General features: G+C 36.6%; 2 protein-coding genes and 1 pseudogene across 3 annotated transcripts; 1 reads left to right on the top strand and 2 right to left on the bottom strand.

Moving 5' to 3' along the window:
• The first annotated feature begins 539 nt into the window (after positions 1-539).
• On the top strand, positions 540-5613 carry LOC121772094 (annotated as a pseudogene).
• Positions 5614-5714: 101 nt separating this feature from the next.
• LOC121772093 (dihydroceramide fatty acyl 2-hydroxylase FAH1-like) lies at positions 5715-8556 on the bottom strand. 2 transcript variants are annotated; one of them, XM_042169060.1, is made up of 7 exons: positions 8317-8556; positions 7422-7502; positions 7176-7268; positions 6864-7060; positions 6632-6737; positions 6270-6416; positions 5715-6070 (listed from the first exon to the last, which is right to left on the bottom strand). In XM_042169060.1, exons 2-7 carry the CDS (start codon positions 7470-7472, stop codon positions 5951-5953), a joined length of 714 nt encoding a protein of 237 aa, XP_042024994.1. In that variant the 5' UTR covers positions 7473-7502; positions 8317-8556; the 3' UTR covers positions 5715-5950. The 2 variants fall into 2 exon arrangements, with proteins under 2 accessions (XP_042024994.1, XP_042024995.1); XM_042169061.1 differs by lacking the exon at positions 8317-8556 and adding an exon at positions 7994-8237.
• Positions 8557-9710: 1154 nt separating this feature from the next.
• LOC121772545 (persulfide dioxygenase ETHE1 homolog, mitochondrial-like) lies at positions 9711-12701 on the bottom strand. The gene is made up of 9 exons (XM_042169682.1): positions 12004-12701; positions 11406-11534; positions 11138-11245; positions 10573-10707; positions 10447-10488; positions 10311-10370; positions 10184-10237; positions 10043-10067; positions 9711-9957 (listed from the first exon to the last, which is right to left on the bottom strand). The coding sequence occupies exons 1-9, from the start codon at positions 12235-12237 to the stop codon at positions 9863-9865; spliced, it is 882 nt and encodes a 293-aa protein (XP_042025616.1). The 5' UTR covers positions 12238-12701; the 3' UTR covers positions 9711-9862.
• Positions 12702-18479: the final 5778 nt, after the last annotated feature.

Raw genomic sequence — 18479 nt, 5'->3', positions numbered from 1 at the left:
CTTTCTCTTAATTCTTAAAACACAAGTTGGAATCAAGGTGGATAATTATTGAGGGACAGCGAGTATTATAGTACTTGGTCAGACCTTAATTATTCAGTTTGTAAGAGCTTTAATGTCTTATTTTGCTATGGTATTAACATCTGCAAAAGCCACTAATTATTCTTTACCCACATCAGAGGCAAGAATACTTCACGTTATATTTAATATTCATATATAATACAATAATACATTATCTATACTTATTTCTATTTTTACATGCAAAGTGTAAACGGCATAATATTTATCCGTACATAATATCGCCAAAACCTCACATGCACAATTAATAAATTGGGTCCACTTTCTTATTTGATATTTATGCATTCAATTATGCAACTATAATCAATCTCCATAATTATCCAATTACAAAAAGGCAAATATCTAAATTTAACATTTAAAATTATATTTTACCCAAATCATATTCTCGTAACAACCAAATATAAATACAATCACAAAATCCGACATGATTAAGTAACGTTATATTATACTCCTACTACTACTACTACAAACAAGGTATATATAGTAGTCGCAGTGATTGCCAAACTTATATTCTTGCATATAGTTATATATATTTATGTGCAGAATGCCAGAGTTCGTACCACATCAAACCATCTCTCTCTAAAATGATGAGATTTTTCTTCTTCCTAAATTTTATTTTCGTCTGCACTTCCGCACAAAATGTCTACGACCCGTTTGTCAAGTGCCTCTCCGACGCCAAGATCCCAAAAGCAGAAATCGAAAAAATAGCATACTCCCCAAACAGCCCCTCCTTCACAACAGTCCTCCAAGCCTACATCAGAAACCGCCGCTTCAACGTCTCCACCACCCGCAAACCCAGCATCATCGTCACGCCAACGACGGAGCCCCAAATCAGCGCCGCTGTCGTCTGCGCCAAGAAGCTCTCCATCCAGATCAAAATCCGCAGCGGCGGCCACGACTACGATGGCATCTCCTACGTCTCCGCCGCCGCCTCGCCCTTCCTCATCCTCGACATGTTCAACTTCCGCTCCATCGCCGTCAACATCGCCGACGAGTCCGCCTGGGTCGGCTCCGGTGCCTACCTCGGCGAGCTCTACTACCGAATCTCCGAAAAGAGCAAACTCCACGCCTACCCCGCCGGCATCTGCCCCACCGTCGGCGTCGGCGGCCACATCAGCGGCGCCGGCTACGGCAACCTGCTGAGGAAGCACGGCCTCACCATCGACCACGTGGTCGACGCAAGGATCGTCATCGCCGACGGAAGGATCCTCGACAGAAAATCAATGGGCGAGGATCTGTTCTGGGCTATCCGCGGCGGGGGTGGGGGCAGCTTTGGAGTGATTATATCTTATAAAATTAAACTGGTCCCCGTACCCGCCGCGGTAACTGTTTTCCGTCTCGAGAAATACGAGACGGATAACAGAACCGATTCCGTCTATCAATACCAGCAAATTGTCGACAAAATGGACGACCGTCTTTTCATCAGAGTTCTCGTCCAGCCGATCACACAAAACAAAAAGAGGAGCGTCCGCGCGACCTTCATCGGGCTCTTCCTCGGCGGCGCCGATCAACTCCTCCCCATCACAAATTCCCAATTCCCGAAATTAGGGCTCCGAAAATCCGATTGCAAAGAAATGTCGTGGATTGAATCAGTCCTATTTTGGGGCAATTTCGACAACAAAACTTCTCCGACGGTGCTGCTGAACAGAAAGCCGGATCAAATCAACTTCTTGAAGCGGAAATCCGATTACGTGAAAACGCCGATTTCCGTTACCGGTCTAGAGGCGATCTTCAAGAAAATGGTGGAAATCGGGAAAGTGGGGCTCGTGTTCAACTCCTACGGCGGGAGAATGGCGGAGATTCCGGCATCCGAAACGCCGTTTCCTCACCGCGCCGGGAATCTGTTCAAGATTCAGTATTCGGTGAGCTGGGAAGATGAGGGAGAGGCGGCGGACAAGGACTACATCGATCAGATAAGAGCGCTGTACAGTTTCATGGCGCCGTACGTTTCGAATAATCCGAGGGAGGCTTATCTGAATTACAGAGACTTGGACATTGGAACCACCGACAACGGTAAGAACGGTTACAGTGACGGAAAAGTCTACGGCGTGAAGTATTTCAAGGGGAATTTTGATAGGCTGGTGAAAGTGAAGACGGCGGTTGACCCCGACAACTTTTTCAGGAATGAGCAGAGTATTCCAGTTTTGCCCTCGACTGGAGGGAGGAAATCCGGGAAATAGAGGGGTATAATTGGAAGAGCCGGTTATACAGTTATTGGTGTTGTTCTATTTCAGTTGATATGGTGCAATTCGTTATAGAATTTTTTTGTACTTTCTATACATTTGTACTTCAAAAGTTTATAAAATGAAAAGAAATTTAATACTAAGTCGGATATTTATGGTGATGTTTTGTAGCAAGTGTGTGGAACATAACGCCTAACGAGGTTTTGCTATGTGGGGTAGCTACACAGACATAAGGTATCTTGAAAGATGAGACATATGACCTAAAAATTGAGGATCTAATTCCTAATCTTAAAATGATTAAGAGCATCTCCAGTGGGCGGACATCCCACTAGGACATCCCAAAAACACCTCCTGCCACGTCACTAGGACTTCCCATCCTACTGCCACGTCACTAGGACATCCCCTCCTATGTCCGCCCTTCCCATCGCCCTTCCCACTAGGACATCCCGCAATAAAAAAAATCACACATTTACAAATAAAACAATTTACATTTACGGAAATAAAATTTGACGTCAACCCCTCCGAATCCAAACCTCATACATTATTCGAAAAAATTACGGGAAAAATTAACAACTTCATCGGAAAAATTAACAACTTCATCGGAAAAAACATATATGATTCGAAAAAAAAATTGCATACTAACACAAGTGGTGCGAATGAAATAAAATTCGACGAGTCGTATATATAGAGTTTTAAAAAAAAAAAATTAAAAACGGGACGTCCGACCGGACGTCCGACTGGACGCCACAATGGCGGACGTCCGCCCGCCCGTCGCGCCGACGTCCGAGGACACCCGACGTCCTCACGGGACGTCCGTATCCGACCCTAAATGCCACAATGGCGGACGTCCCGGTCGCCCGTCTCGACGTCCGACCGGATGTCCGACCGGACGTCCGCCATTGGAGATGCTCTAAGGATGAATGAAAAGAAGCGGCCTTTTATTATTTTTTGAGTTAACACTATTCAAAAAATAAATTAAATATTTCAAAGTCTATTTCAGTTGATAATTCTAAGTCTTAGTTAATTCAAAAAAACTTAATTAGTAAGTAGCTGTGATTTTTGTCTATGTGTTGATCCACTAAAAATTAAGTGATTCTATAAATGTCATTAATTAATTAATGAGATTATATATAATCAATCGTATTCGTAGTAGCTAATGGGATCGGATTCACTCAAATTAGTCAGAATTAACTAAGTTGGCTTGCAAATCCCCGCTCAAAAAAAGTTAGCTTAAAAATCCATGTGATTTTAGTATCATAAAATCCTAATCTAGACTTATAACAGAATTTTTTTTTTTCTGATAAAAAGTTTTGGACTTTGTGATGCATGGCTACGAGATATGATGAGTTCACCTAGTTGAGTTAATTGACTGGATTTAATTAATTTAACCAAATTTTCTCGAGAACGTGATTAGTCTTATCAAATCTGTCAAAACAAGTTATTCAATACAAGGGACTTTATAGACTTAATGGTAGCAAAGAAGAAATTAAGTAAGTTGACTGTTTAATATAATGCCAAATGGCTAATAGTGTATTGCTCATTAATTATAATTTGGTTAGCAAAATCCTTTTGTTAATTGTACGTGATCCGTGATCCTGATTATTGATTAGGTCAATCTTATTTATTAGCACTTGTCTTTTTTTCAAAAGGTATAATGGAATAAACTCTTATTACATATTTTTCAAATGAATAAAGGCCTACATAAATCACGAATCATTCTCATCATGTGAACTGTATAAACAACAAGAAAAATTCAATGCTTATACGCAACAAGAAAACCTTCACTTATTGTGACACCATTAAAAGAATCTCACAAGTGTATTGATAAAGAATTTAACTAGGGTTCAATATTCATTGGTAGCACCTTCGTGTATCAAGTACGCTTCAATAAATGACATTGTATCTAGCCAAGTAAAACGTAAAAACTAACGCGTGCTTCCTATAGGGTTGGGTCCAACCGTGTTTGAGGCTGGGCCACATAAATGTGCGTGGTTTGTAATACTAAACATCATAACATGCCATACATATTTGGTCCAATTTATAGTTGACTACATGTCTGATCAATGCAAGTTAAGAATGTTGATGCAAAGGGAAAAAAACAGTATGGACATGAAAGCAACTGCGATCTAAGGAGGCGTCGCTGCAAGTTCCGGCTTCATTCCTCCTGGTGTGACAATGCTTGGCTTGGCATTGTGGAAACTCTAGAACATGATGTCATGGATCTTGTCCACAGAAGTGAAACTATCCTTTCTTGGTGAAGTAAATTATGTGCATTTACAAATTCCCAAATAATGGAACTTTGCTCACAGAAGAATATACAGGAATATATTGAGCAAATAGATAAAATCGAACTTCGATCTTCTTGTAATTACAATTGTTCAAGAATTCAGAGTTCAATGATGCGCTTGTATAAATCTTATTCTGAGAAATGAGATTTCCATTTTTTAACTAAATGTAATCAGATTTTGAAGAGAAAGTTGGTATACGAGCACAAGATTCTCAAGGTATAAATCTTTTTTTTTCTAGATATTATCACAGATTCTCTACAAATGGCAGCAAATCGCAGACAAAGTCGACGAAGATCTCTTCATTAGAGTCGTCATACGGAAGGTGCAGAGTGCCCGGAAAGACGATCGCACGGTCCAAACTCTCTACAACGCCGTCTTCCTCGGAAGATCCGACAGATTGCTCCAAGTGATGCAGCAGAGCTTCCCGGAATTGGGACTAACTGAGAAAGACTGCACGGAAACGAGCTGGATTCAGTCGGTGCTCTACATTGGCAGCTTTCCGGGAAATGTGCAACCTGAGATTCTCCTACAGGGGATATCTCTCTCCAAAAGCTACTTCAAAGCCAAGTCAGACTTCATCAGAACTCCCATACCTGAAGATGGGCTGCAAGGGCTGTGGAAGAAGATATCCCATTTATGGATTTCAACCCTTACGGAGGGATGATGGCCAAGATTCCGGAATCCGAGATTCCATTCCCACACAGGAAGGGTGTGATATTCATGATCCAGTATATGAGCATCTGGACAGACGATAAGCCAGAGACGGCAGCGAAGCATGTGGATTGGATTAGGAGGCTGTACAACTACATGGCCTCGTATGCCTCCATGTTCCCTAGAGAGGCGTACGTCAACTACAGAGATCTTGACCTGGGAATGAACAAGAACAGATCGAGTTTCATACAGGCGAAATTGTGGGGCACGAGGTATTTCAAGGACAATTTCAACAGACTTGTGAAGGTGAAGACTAAAGTTGATCCTGGTAATTTCTTCAGACATGAGCAGAGCATTCCAACTCTGCCATTGATGAACCATGGTGGGGAGAAGAGCATGATGCACTAACAAATTTCTATGCTTAGTAATGTAAGAGTTTGACAAGATATGCTATGTTTATTATATAAGTGATATGTTTCAGATTTCACTTTGCAATTAAAACTTGAAATTGAATAGATTGAAAAAAATGTTACAGATTAATAATACCAGTTCCTAAACAAGTTAGCTAAGAAGGGGGGACTCCATCTAAACACAAAATCCATAACAATTTATACAGTTGGACACACAAGTTGCTAAGGAGACACGACGTACATTTTGAAGCTGGACGAACCAAATTGTGGATGCAAAAAGCTCTTTTTTTAGAAGGCGTTTTTGGTAGCTAATACTACTAAAGAAAGAATCTATAACAAAAAATTATCTACTCTTCCCTTCGACTTTTGATGGGGGTAGAGTTCCAAAGACCTTGTCCCAGAATGAGGAAGTAATGCCGTAACCCTTATCCTGGATGCGGAAGTGGTGGTTTAGATGATATTTCTGCACACAGAGAAAGGAGAGTGGTGTTATTGTCTCTCTTTGGAAAAACGGCCTATTTGGTCGAAACAGAGATGCAATTATTCTTTCCTATGTACAAGAACAAGGATGAGAACAGCCAAAATTATGCCATAAATAGTATTGAATAGCATTACAGGAATGAAGCAAAACGGAACTCTAACAAATAGGCATTACTATTTACCTTGAGGTTTTTTGGATATTCACTGGTGGGCTGCCCGTGGTGCACGTAGTAATGAGTAACATCATACATCACGTATCCCAGAAGTCCACCAGCAAATAAAGCAGGAGCAGTGGAGGGAGTAGCCAACAATTTAACTAAGTTCCATAACTGCAATTGGTGTTGGTAACGGGATGAAAATTAGAACTCGAGGCTTACATAATTTGCAAGAGAAAGCAGCAATATCAGCAAATAATGTCGATTTTGAGTTAAATTGCAGTATGAAGAAAGATACGATCTTAAGTAGAGAAGCATTGGCTGGAAAAAAAAAGTGTATCATTCTTAAGGCAAAAAAAATGCAAGAGAGGCATTAATAAGAAATATACTGGATATAAAAGAACTGCAGTGGCAGCAGGCGGGAAAACGAGGCGTAGACCATCCATCGGGTGCTTATGATGACAGCCGTGCAGAAGATAATGAAGTGTGTTACCCCTGCAAGTTATTAAAATTTTGAATGAGTTTGGTAAAGACAAGATTATACAAATTGAGATGCACTAAGAATGTTCGAACACACAGAGACTAAAATGATTAGTTGGAAAAAGGTGTGAGGAAACTCACAAATAACTCTTCGTCTCAATGTGGAAAAGGAATCGATGTAGCGAATATTCCATCAATGTCCAGGTAAAAATGCCAAGTGCTACCAATAATGCCACATCAAGAATTGTACGACCCATATAAATGGACCTTGAGAGAAACCAACTGACAACCGGGAGCCAAATAACAGGAATGTACCACCATTTATTCTTTGTCAAAAACTGTTCAAAGAAAAGAGTAACTGATATAGCCCAGAGATGACTCCTCAAAAAACTGTTGAAAACAATTTTGTAGCTATAACTTTATTTTTCTAAGTGATTGGCTGCACATCAATACCTCCACAATGTCATTTCCAAAAAACCGAGGGCTTTCTTTGCATACAATTGGCTGGTGAATCCACTCCTGATAATCTTCACCAAGATGGCCGACCTATGAAAGTTCAAACAAATAGATTAGAAACAAGAAGAATGAGTCATGAGACTAGGTTGATCGAAGAGAAAAATAAGAAAGGCACTATGCTTAATGCAAAAAAGTGCATAAATTTCAGTTTTCAGAAACATGAATAAAACCAGCGCACTTTACCTGGAAAACAAGGGGTTTGTTTAAGTCAACAGTAAATCCCTGTGCCACCATTTCCGTTCACGTAAACTCAAGTCTCTGACTCTGTGCAGAGTAGATTATAAGAAAAACTTGGCTGAAATTAAAATTTCTAAGCCATAAACACTTTATATAACAGGCATTGATACTGAGTCATTCTCCATAAACTACAAGAATGCTAACAAGATATCAAAAGAACATATTTTCAGTTAAAACATCATATAAACTCCCGAATACAGCTAAATTTATCACTGAAATCCACAAATCTCGTGATGGGAAGCTACTCGCATAACCAGAACTCAAGAGCTACCAGTGAACAACTTAAATCATTATACTGAAGCACAATCAAGAATACTAACCTGTCTACTGTGCAACTTCCAGAAAAGCAAAAGAAAATGTGAAAAAAAAATTGTCCAAAAGATATTTTCCACAACTTATGAATATACAAATTCAACTAATTAATGACAATTAATAAGCTACACGCCTAATGCATATAGCCAATTAAAATTGATCAAACAATGCAGCTGCACCCAAGTGTTAAAAGTCAATTATCTTACCCCTGTTGATTTCAGCCTTTCACAATGAAGAAGAATCTTTTGGCATTGTAGTTAAAGCAAAATTAATGAGAGGGTCCTAATTTTCAAGAGCTATATCCCATCAAAAGAAGACCTAAGATGTATGATAGAAAAAATTCAAACTTAATTAGCATTCACATGCTTCTTGAGAGGGATACCAAACCCAAGATATTAAATTTATATTTATTGAAAATTCAAACTGAACCATCGCCATCAAGTATAATCCAGAAACAGAAAACCCAAACAGCAGCACTTGTTCAGCAAAAAAAATCATAGACCATATCCAAAAAAGAAACAAACTTTACCACGAAATTGGTGAAAGAGACACGAATGGAGAAGAATGGGAGGTCAAAATCGTGAGGTTTAAGCGGAGAGTCTAAACCCACACTCTCCTCGCCTCCTGCAGCAGTGTCGTGACGTGGATGAAGGAAAGAGTGAAGGAGGCTGGGAATTGGATTCTTGATAAATAAATTATTAAAATTTATAAATAAAATGGGGAGAGAAGATCGTGGCCGCCGATATTCCGACAGCCTGTGATTCTGACTCTTTAGGGTGTGGTGTGTTTAATAAGTTTTCTAAACTGATTGTTATATAACTAGATGAGATTAGGAGAAGGGTGGCCCACTTAGAAGAATTAAATGTAGGCGTTTAGTTTTCCTGATTTGGGCTGGTTATGTCCATTTTCAGCTGAATGGACCAAGTCACCCCTCCATTTTTTCCATATTTTGTGGGGGAAGTGAATTTGTGGGGGATAATTGTGTAAAACACCTCTCCAAATCATGGTCAACATTTGACACTAGATTTAAAAACCACGCTCAGACGTAAGATAAAATTCTTGCCAAATATCAATGAAGAGTGCGGGCCTGACATATTATCTTGGGCCTTCATGTTTTGACTCCGGAAAACTGAACATCTGATAAACCCATGAATTTAACCCAAATCATGGTATTTCATGGAACCACACACCCTTAATTTTTTGATTAAGTAAATCTTAATATTTGGTTTTATTTTTTTACTGTATTTGGTAAAAGTTTGTGATCATGACTCCAACGGTCGTTGTGTTTAATTACTTTATTTATTTATTTATTTATCTACTACAATTTTCACTAAATTGTCATTCATGTAATCGCCATTGATGATTAATTTAATATATTTTGATAATGACAATAAATTCAATATATTTATCGCTAATGCTAATGCTAATGAATTAAATATATATTTCCATATGAAAATATTCCAATAAAAATATCTCTTATGCTAATTAATTCAATATATATTTCCATATGAAAATATTCCAATAAAAATCTTTCTTATTTAAAAATTAAGGAAAAAAAGTTTCACTGCAAATATGATTACTTAATACTCTCTCCGCCCTACAAGAATATGTAGAACAAATTTTTTCTTTGGTAATAACTTTATAGAACATTTTACTTTCAAGTTCTCACAATAACAAAAGTTCAATTTTAAAACACTAATATTGTTGTACGTATATGGTATATGTAATATGTAATTAATTAATTTAAAAGAAAATGACGTTCGGATGCATAGTCAGGTAGATAAAGAGAGTTTATGTAAAGAAAATGTGTTAATAAAAATCAGAAAGTATAGTTTCAATTATCTAAATGAGCTTACAAGAATAAAAATCTACAAAACTAATCACAATACCGTGCAAAATTAGTGATGAAATTATACATCGGGATGACAATCAGGTCCAATTTATTAATTTAAAAAATAATCCAACAAATATTTCATGTTCCAGTCCCATATCATAACTTTATTCAGCATTTTACACGTGTTAAACCATCAACCATTTCACAACAATGACAGAGATTACAAGACTCATTTCACAAATTATGAGGCGACTTTGGCTTCAACATCTTGCAAACCACAGACCATGTTGGCAGGGACGGCTCTGTCTATCATTTTGGGATATGACAAGTTCAAATCTGCAAAATATAAATTTGAGTATATCAGCAGTTCCTGAAACTGTGATATGATGAATTTCCACAAATTAACCTCAGCAATACTTACTTGCCATTATGTTTTTGAATGTTTCCTGAACAAGACCAGAAATCTAATGTATTAGTGTATAAACTAATGTTATGCAATGCAGAGATGTGAAGAAAAAAAAAATCAATGGAGTGGTGATTTTATTTGAAACAACGAAATAACCTTATCTTTCGTGAGGCGTGGATTATACTGCATCTCCTCTCCGACAGTGCTCGCCTAGTAGAATACAAGCACAAATGTGAGCAACTATGCATCGCGAAAAGGCAACAAATGTTGGATGTGTACTTACAGAGAATCCCTTGTAGTCATGAGCAGGATACACAAATGTATCTTCAGGCAATGTAAAGATCTATAATGACCAAATAGTCGGAGAGTATCAGAGAACAAAATCTCAATTATGTTTTCGAGTTGTTCAGTATTCTCACCTGAGAATGAACAGAGTCATAAAGCTGATCAGAACTCCCACCCTGGGCACAAAATGGGGATATTAGCCATTGGTGTCAGCTTGAGGATCAGCTTGGTGTACACGCTTATGGGGGAGAAAAAGGTACCTGAAAATCTGTCCTGCCACATCCACGGATTAATAAAGCATCACCGGTAAAGGCCATTCTTGGCTGCGGCTGATCAGGCCCATCACCTGTGACGTAAGTAACGCAACCTTGTGTATGACCGGGGGTTGCACGTACCTGCAAATGGCAATATTATATAAGGGTGATGCAAAAGATCAAGCAAGACATTGTAAAACTACAAAGGAGACAAAATCACAAGCACCCTCTAACACCAGCTCTCTCTCACACACACCAGTTCAACACATCAAATACATATTAATACCATAAAAAGGATTCAGGAATTGAGGTGAAGAAGAGCCAACATAGCAGCAACTTCATCAACCAATAGGTGCTTCTTGACAAAGTATATATGAATATCTAGAGCTGATAATATAAACACAGTATATCATGTGATTACGAAAGTCAACTGGCACGAGATGCCAAATGACCAACTCCCTTACATTCCTACAAACTGCATGCTACTTCATCAATTGCATATATCCAGGTTTACATCACAATCACATTATGCAGTTTGTGGTCAGTACAAATATGTGGAGTATTCATATACCTCCAGAAAGAGATCACCAAAACAGATTTTGTCACCAGGTTCAACAAAAAGGTCAGCTTTCGCTTGGCTTGCCTTTGAAATGATAGATTTTACACCTGGAGCCTTACTCTGCAGAACATAACCACGTCAAATGGAAGTCAAAAAATGATGAAGCCACAAAATACTTAGAACTCCATCACAATTAAGATTTTGAAAAAAGAAAGAGAAACACAAAAGAAGAGTACATTTTTGGCATTTGGAGAATACAAACGTTTAGGACTAAACTAACCTTCAGCAAGCCAGTGCCAGTGACATGATCTGCATGCACATGAGTGTTGATTGCATAAATAAGCTTCAAACCCAACTCTTTCACAAGAGACACATCCCTATCCACGGTCTTGTCCACAGGGTCTACCAACTGCACAAATATTACGAAATACAAGTACTTAAGTCAAGAGTTCAACTAAAAAATGTAAGAAAGCCAGAATGCTTTATATGTATAAAGGAAACTCTGAGTCTGATCATATGCATCACATTCTTTTGTATTACCAACAACACAAATAGACCTTACTCTTCATATCCAGAATCCTAAGACACACACAACACCGCAAAACTACAATCAATTTTCCAGTAAGATGAGAGCAAAATTTGCATAAAGCCATTGCATTTTTGCCAGGGAAGAAACAGAAAATCAGAAGCTGCAAAAGTAAGGCAAAGGAAAACAAGCCATAGTCACTTTTTAAGCCATCAATTTCCTCAAAGTGGTCCGGTAGGGTATAATACAATTATTGAAGGAGAAAGCAGTGTAATTTCAACTAAAATAAATAGAGAGACCAATTAATACAAACACACAAAAATTAAATCAATTAAGTCAAATAAGAAGCAACCAGAGCCGGTTTATCCGGGTGAGAAACATCGGCGAGAAGGTAGGTGTAGGTGGACGACTCCTTCTCAAAGAGCTGCCGGAAAAGCAACTTAGACGACGTCGTATAGGAAGCCGACCCCATCCGCGATCCGAGCTTCGCCCTGAACGTAACAATCTGGTGGAAAGAAGACCTCTTGGGAGGTGTGGGGGCACAAAATGTGGCTGATACTTTCAAGAATTGGACTTTGGACAGCATTTCTTATTAGGTAAATAGGGGTTTCGATTATAATAGTACCAAATTGTGGGGCGATTACATCGATCAAGCTTTGTCAGCTTCCAATATTGTATGAAGTAATCCTATCTGCGCTCGAAGTGAGTGGTGATGGCGCGTGACTAGATAAATCAATAGTTTATTACCAGTCTGACAAAGAATGGATAAATTAAAATTAGGGCTTGCAATGATTTGGCGAATTGAGAATTTTGGAGTGGTTGCTTGGGATTACACCATTGGTAGTTTTCGCGTGACGAATACAGAGGGAGCCAAATCCCCCACTGTCGGTTTTGGAGTCGTTGTCGAAGAAAATGGCAGTTTCCATATACAAAATCGGAATCGACATTTTCGGTGACGAATAAAGAGACAACAAAATTCACCGAAAATTTGGTTTATTTTTGCCCATAATTTTGTAAATCTTTCTTGATTTTTTCAACGATTTTTTCGGATTTTTGGCAAAGTCATCTGTAGGTTAATCAACATCCAATTTTGTTTCAGCATGTTCTAAATTAACCATTTTTACCCAATTTAAGATAAATCTCAATTCTGGTGACAGTTTTATTTTATTTTTTCCTAAACAATGGGTCAAGTCCAAATAAGATTCGTGGGCTTTTATAGCCCATTAACTTTTAATTCCTTATAGCAAATGCTCAGCCCAAACACGTCCTTGCCACTTCATTAAATTGAGTGTGTCAACTGTCAACTCTATCCCTACAAAAAAAAAATGTTTATCAAGTTCAAGTATATAAGTCTAATTAACCAATATACGAGTAATTTGAATTTTGAACGATATAACCTACAAACATATATGTAATAATCATTTATCATTTATCAACACGAAGATTATATGGCCATACGGTAATATGTCACTTTAAAAATTCCAAGATACACTCGATTAAAAAAACTGCAATAAAAAAATATAAGGTGCGAACTCAATTAATCTAAGGCATCCGAGTGCGGGGTTATACGTCCTAACTAGATAAAAAAATTGTCATTAAAAAATCATCAAAGATTAATTTGTGAATAAAGATCAATAAATTATGATTGAGATTGATAATCTCTAATTAGGTGGACGCAGTATATAACATGTTACTATGTTCGGTCGTTATTTTCCAATAAACTAAAATTTGAAAAGAAATTGCACTTTTGGCCAATTATCATTACTAAATAAATTCCATTCGCATTATTAGATAGGATTAATAATCGACTAAACCAGTTTTCCACGATTAGGATACCGTCTAATTATGTAAATAAATAATTACATAATTTTGACCGCCTAATGGTGCAAATTACTTAATAAATTAATCCATATGTGGATTCAGCCAACACTTGTTGTAAATGCAACTGCTCCATTAATTCTTGTCAAATACAATATCGTGATAATTAATAAGTTAAGGTTTCAATTGGCACCCCATTAAATTGTAGTTTGACATAATTACCAACGACCATGTCACTGAAATTAGGGGTTTATTATTTTAAAAAGAAATGTAGACTATATGATGACACAGTTAAGGAATATCTAGAAGAATGTATCCTTTTATTTAGCTCACTTGCATAGACCATAGTTACAAGGTTTGCCGAATTTCATTATATTTAATTATTTGTCTTAAATTTTTTGGTAAGTCAAACTCAACCCATGTTCTTGCATTTTTGGGCTCCTCATCAGGCAATTATTATACCTCACGTTGCCATGTGGCATGATGTATTACTAAAAACAAAATGCTAGAAAAATACTATTTTCCAAATCAACATAGTTCAATTGAATTAAATAAATTAGTTTTAAAATGATTACAAGATATTCTTTAACACAAAATGACTAGTTTTATTTTAGTATTTTATTTTAGGACTATTTTTTACCGTAACAACATGTCAACATCAAACTAAATAATATTTTGACGTATTATATATCCCATGGATTAATTTTTTCATCACATTATGTTTACGCAAAGATGTACCCCCGTTGAATACGAATTGGATTTGCACAACAATTAATGTGATGCTGATTTGTTATTGATAAACACAAAATATACATTAATACTAGTACATAAGATATATGGTACATGAAATATAAATAGAAATTGATTAAATACGAAATTGACCCATCTAATAGTTGCGAATTAAACATTCAATTCAAATTATGACAATAGCGCTAATTAAGAATATACCGACAACTCAAGAACAACAAATATTGTTGTTCTCTTTTTGTCACAATTTTTTTTACATATATTTTCTAAAGAAAAAAAAATATGTGAAAATATTGTTACACTAATACTTTAAAAGTATATTATCATAAATTATATCGAAAAGAAGGGAAAATTAGTCACTCGGAAAATTTTGTCTTCCTTGAAAATGATGCACTCTACATAACATGTGAACTTATGGAAAATTTGTGAATATAAATTCCTGTTTACCATTTTTTTACTATCAAAAGACTTTCAAAGTGGACGCATAGTAAAAAAAATTCTAATTTTTATAATTATAAGAATAATCTAGTCATTTTATCAAAGTTCAATATTCTACATAAACCTAGACGGAAAGTCCATCGGCAAATAAAATAAAATGAAGAAATAGTAGTTGGTAGTGATGAATAGATTTTGATTTGTTATGGAATCGTCAAAGTCACATAAACATTATTCATTGAAAGCTAAGTTAGGTAGTTTTGTGCTAATTGATTATTTGCAAATTATTGGTTAACTTGGTCATATGAACCCAAAATTATTATTAATGTATAATAAAAACTTTTTGGCAGTTGTGTTACTAGGAAAATGATATTTCACCTTTTTTATAGAGTATATAATTGTCAAATGCTGTGAGAATAGGTGAATTATTAACATCTAGCATGGTGTTAATTTCACTTATTTTCAACTCGAGTGGCGGAAAACGAAATTGATGTTTATTTTTAAATAAATTTATTTGAAATTCTCGCACCTTTATAGAAAGTAAAAACAAAATTAACAGGTCATATTAATATTATAATTTAAATTGCTGACTTTGAATTCTTCAATATCCAGCTTTGTCGGACTTCGAACAATATATATACTCAATATCTAAATACTATTATTTATTTATATAATCATGCATAGGGATGTATTCATTTCCTTTTTTGCATATTTTCTCCTTTTTCCTTCTTGATCTCAGCCCCACGATTTTGTCATCCGACGGTTAGATTAGTGCCACGTGTCATTTAATAATGCAGATTTTTCATTGAATAATGCACACCGACTAATAATGCACCATTATAGTGTAATAATGCAGATTTTCAGTTGAATAATGCACACCGACTAATAATGCACCATTATAGTGTAATAATGCAGATCATCTGGACCGTTGATGAATGAGATCTAACTGCTCATATTAAGAAGAATAAAGGATCTAAGGGATGAATAGGAAAATGCATATGTCTCTTTATATACCAACTACACAAATTTTCTGATCATGCTTTTCATTTCTTCACTAGCATGCACTCTTTTATTTCACATTAAAAGAAAAAGTTCCCCTATATAAATATTGACAACTTTTGTTATTTAGTACTTAGTAGTACTATTTTATTTTATATAACTAAATCTTATATAATTGACGTTTGCGTTTTAAGTGCCTATCACTGTGAACTAAGAGGTATATATGGGATCATACGTAAGAAAATCAAATGAATTATTAATATATCATAAAATGTTGTAAATAATGTGCATATTGTTATAAAGTAAGTAGTACGTAATTTATCATATTGTAATTTTATTGACTGATTTGCAACTATATATAGAAATATTTCTGATTATCATACTGGATCTTAGAAATACACGTGTATATATGATGATGAATCGTAATAAGATGGTCCTATTATATATACATGCATGTGAGATTATGATGATTCAGTGTCAAAAATATCTACATTTTATTCTTGTCAAAATCATATGCAATTTGCATTTTAAAAATTAAAGATCCTAATATCATACGTATTTAATTTGATATAAAAAAATATTTCAAATAAATAAATTGTGTATTTTTTTATTTTAAAGTTAATATTGGTGACTTATAGTATTTCTTTTTTAGACTGTAACTGGTCACATATATTTGTTTTAAATTTTAGAGTATTTATCTTTATGATGACTCAAAGTTCCATTTATAGATTATAAATGGCATGTGTTTATTAATTGAACTGCGTTGCATTAAACTGGTCACGTTTGTACTTGACTTGTTTTCATTTAAACACATAATTATATTCCTAACTCATAAATGCCCATGTCCAAAATCCATCAAAAGATTCAAAACATATTCAGTCATAAGATATTAGTTAGTTATATGTAATTGAATACTATACACACATTTATACCATATTTTGTGTTTATATAGTCCCATTCCAGAGAAAGTCTTCTTTCACATCATTACACATGGTTAAATCTCTATTTCAGTTATAGATTAGGCTGAATGAATTATAGATAACTAATATGGATTAATTTATTTATCATCAAGGTGCAATACTATCCATTTCAGTTATAGATTAGGCTCAATGAATTACATTTAACTAGTACTACAATGAATTAATATATTTATCATCAAGTTGCAATATCTTATCCGTTTTACTCAGTTTCGCTACTACTACTATTAATTTGACTCATTCCTATAAATTTATCACCTTGATTAATAAAACTATCACAGTAGGTACTAACTCATATCGATGTTAAATTCATCAAATTTCAGATCAGCCTTATTTGAATTACAAGCTAAAATATTATCAGCATCAAACTTAAATCTAATAATATAAAATTTAAAATATATTTAGAATAATTCATAAATGTTACTTATTTATACTTTGAATTTATGAATCTTATTTATATTGGATTATAATCAAAATCTAGTGCACATATATTAAATATAAATCGACTAAAATCAAATCGATTTGAAAATTTCCAAATCAATCCTCCAAAATCAGTCCACAGATTTTGAGAATCACCAAAATATAAATCATGTTATTTATTACTCCTCACTTTCATGATTTACATAAACTATTTTATGAAAATTCAGTATATTAAGGGCATTAGCAATGGGGCGCCCTAAGGCGCGCCCTAAGGCGCGCCACGTCAGCAGTTTTATCCTCCTACCTCCTCACCTGCAGTGGGGCGCCCTAAGACGCGCCCTAAGGCGCGCCCTATGGCGCGCCACATCATCATTTTTTTAATATTTATTACAAAACTCATACGAATTTAACAAAATTAATACATTAAAATACGAATTTCAAAAACTTCATTTCATTGAATAAAAATTAATACATTACAATGCGAATTAAAAAAACGCGAACTCAACAACGGCGGTTGCGAGCCCACACTTCTTCGATCATGTCGTTCATGAGCTGCGCATGATCCTGTTGGTTGCGCATTGAGGCCTGTCTAGATAGAACCTCGTTGAAGCCTAACGGTAACCCTCTATCGGGTGGCTCGGTCGACGCGCCGGCCAAACTAGATGCACGATCATCTTCATTCCAATCGGTGATGCTTCCGCCTTCATTCTCGACTATCATGTTGTGCATGATTATGCACGCATATATGACATCGGCGATGACATCCTTGAACCAGAAACGAGCCGGCCCTTTCACAATTGCCCACCGTGATTGGAGCACGCCGAATGTCCGCTCGACATCCTTCCTCGCCGACTCCTGCTTTTGCGCAAATAAAACCCTCTTCTCACCAATTGGGCAGCTAACCGTCTTCACAAAAACAGGCCACCGTGGATAGATGCCATCGGCCAAGTAGTACCCCATATGGTATTGGCGTCTGTTGGCAGTGAACTCGATGGCCGGGCCGTTGCCATTACATTGATCGGTGAAGAGGGTGGACGAGTTGAGGACGTTAATGTCGTTGTTCGACCCGGCTACGCCGAAGTAAGCATGCCAGATCCATAGCCGATGGTCAGCGACGGCTTCGAGGACCATCGTCGGGTGGCTGCCCTTGTATCCACTTGTGAACTGGCCTCTCCACGCCGTCGGACAATTCTTCCACTGCCAGTGCATACAGTCGATGCTCCCGAGCATCCCAGGAAACCCGTGCGCCGTCTCGTGCATCTGCATCAGACCCTGGCAATCAGTGGCAGTCGGCTTGCGCAAATATGTGTCGCCATAAGCCTCTACTATCCCCCGGCAAAAGCGCTTCAGACAATCGCGGCCTGTAGAATCCCCGCAGTGGAGGTACTCGTCGAAAAGGTCCGCCGTGGTGCCATAGGCCAACTGACGGAGT

The sequence above is a fragment of the Salvia splendens genome, chromosome 16 (assembly GCF_004379255.2).
Source record: "Salvia splendens isolate huo1 chromosome 16, SspV2, whole genome shotgun sequence".
Classification (NCBI taxonomy): domain Eukaryota; kingdom Viridiplantae; phylum Streptophyta; class Magnoliopsida; order Lamiales; family Lamiaceae; genus Salvia; species Salvia splendens.
The sequence above is the reverse complement of the archived record's forward strand: the minus strand, read 5'-3'. Positions and strand labels throughout refer to the sequence as shown.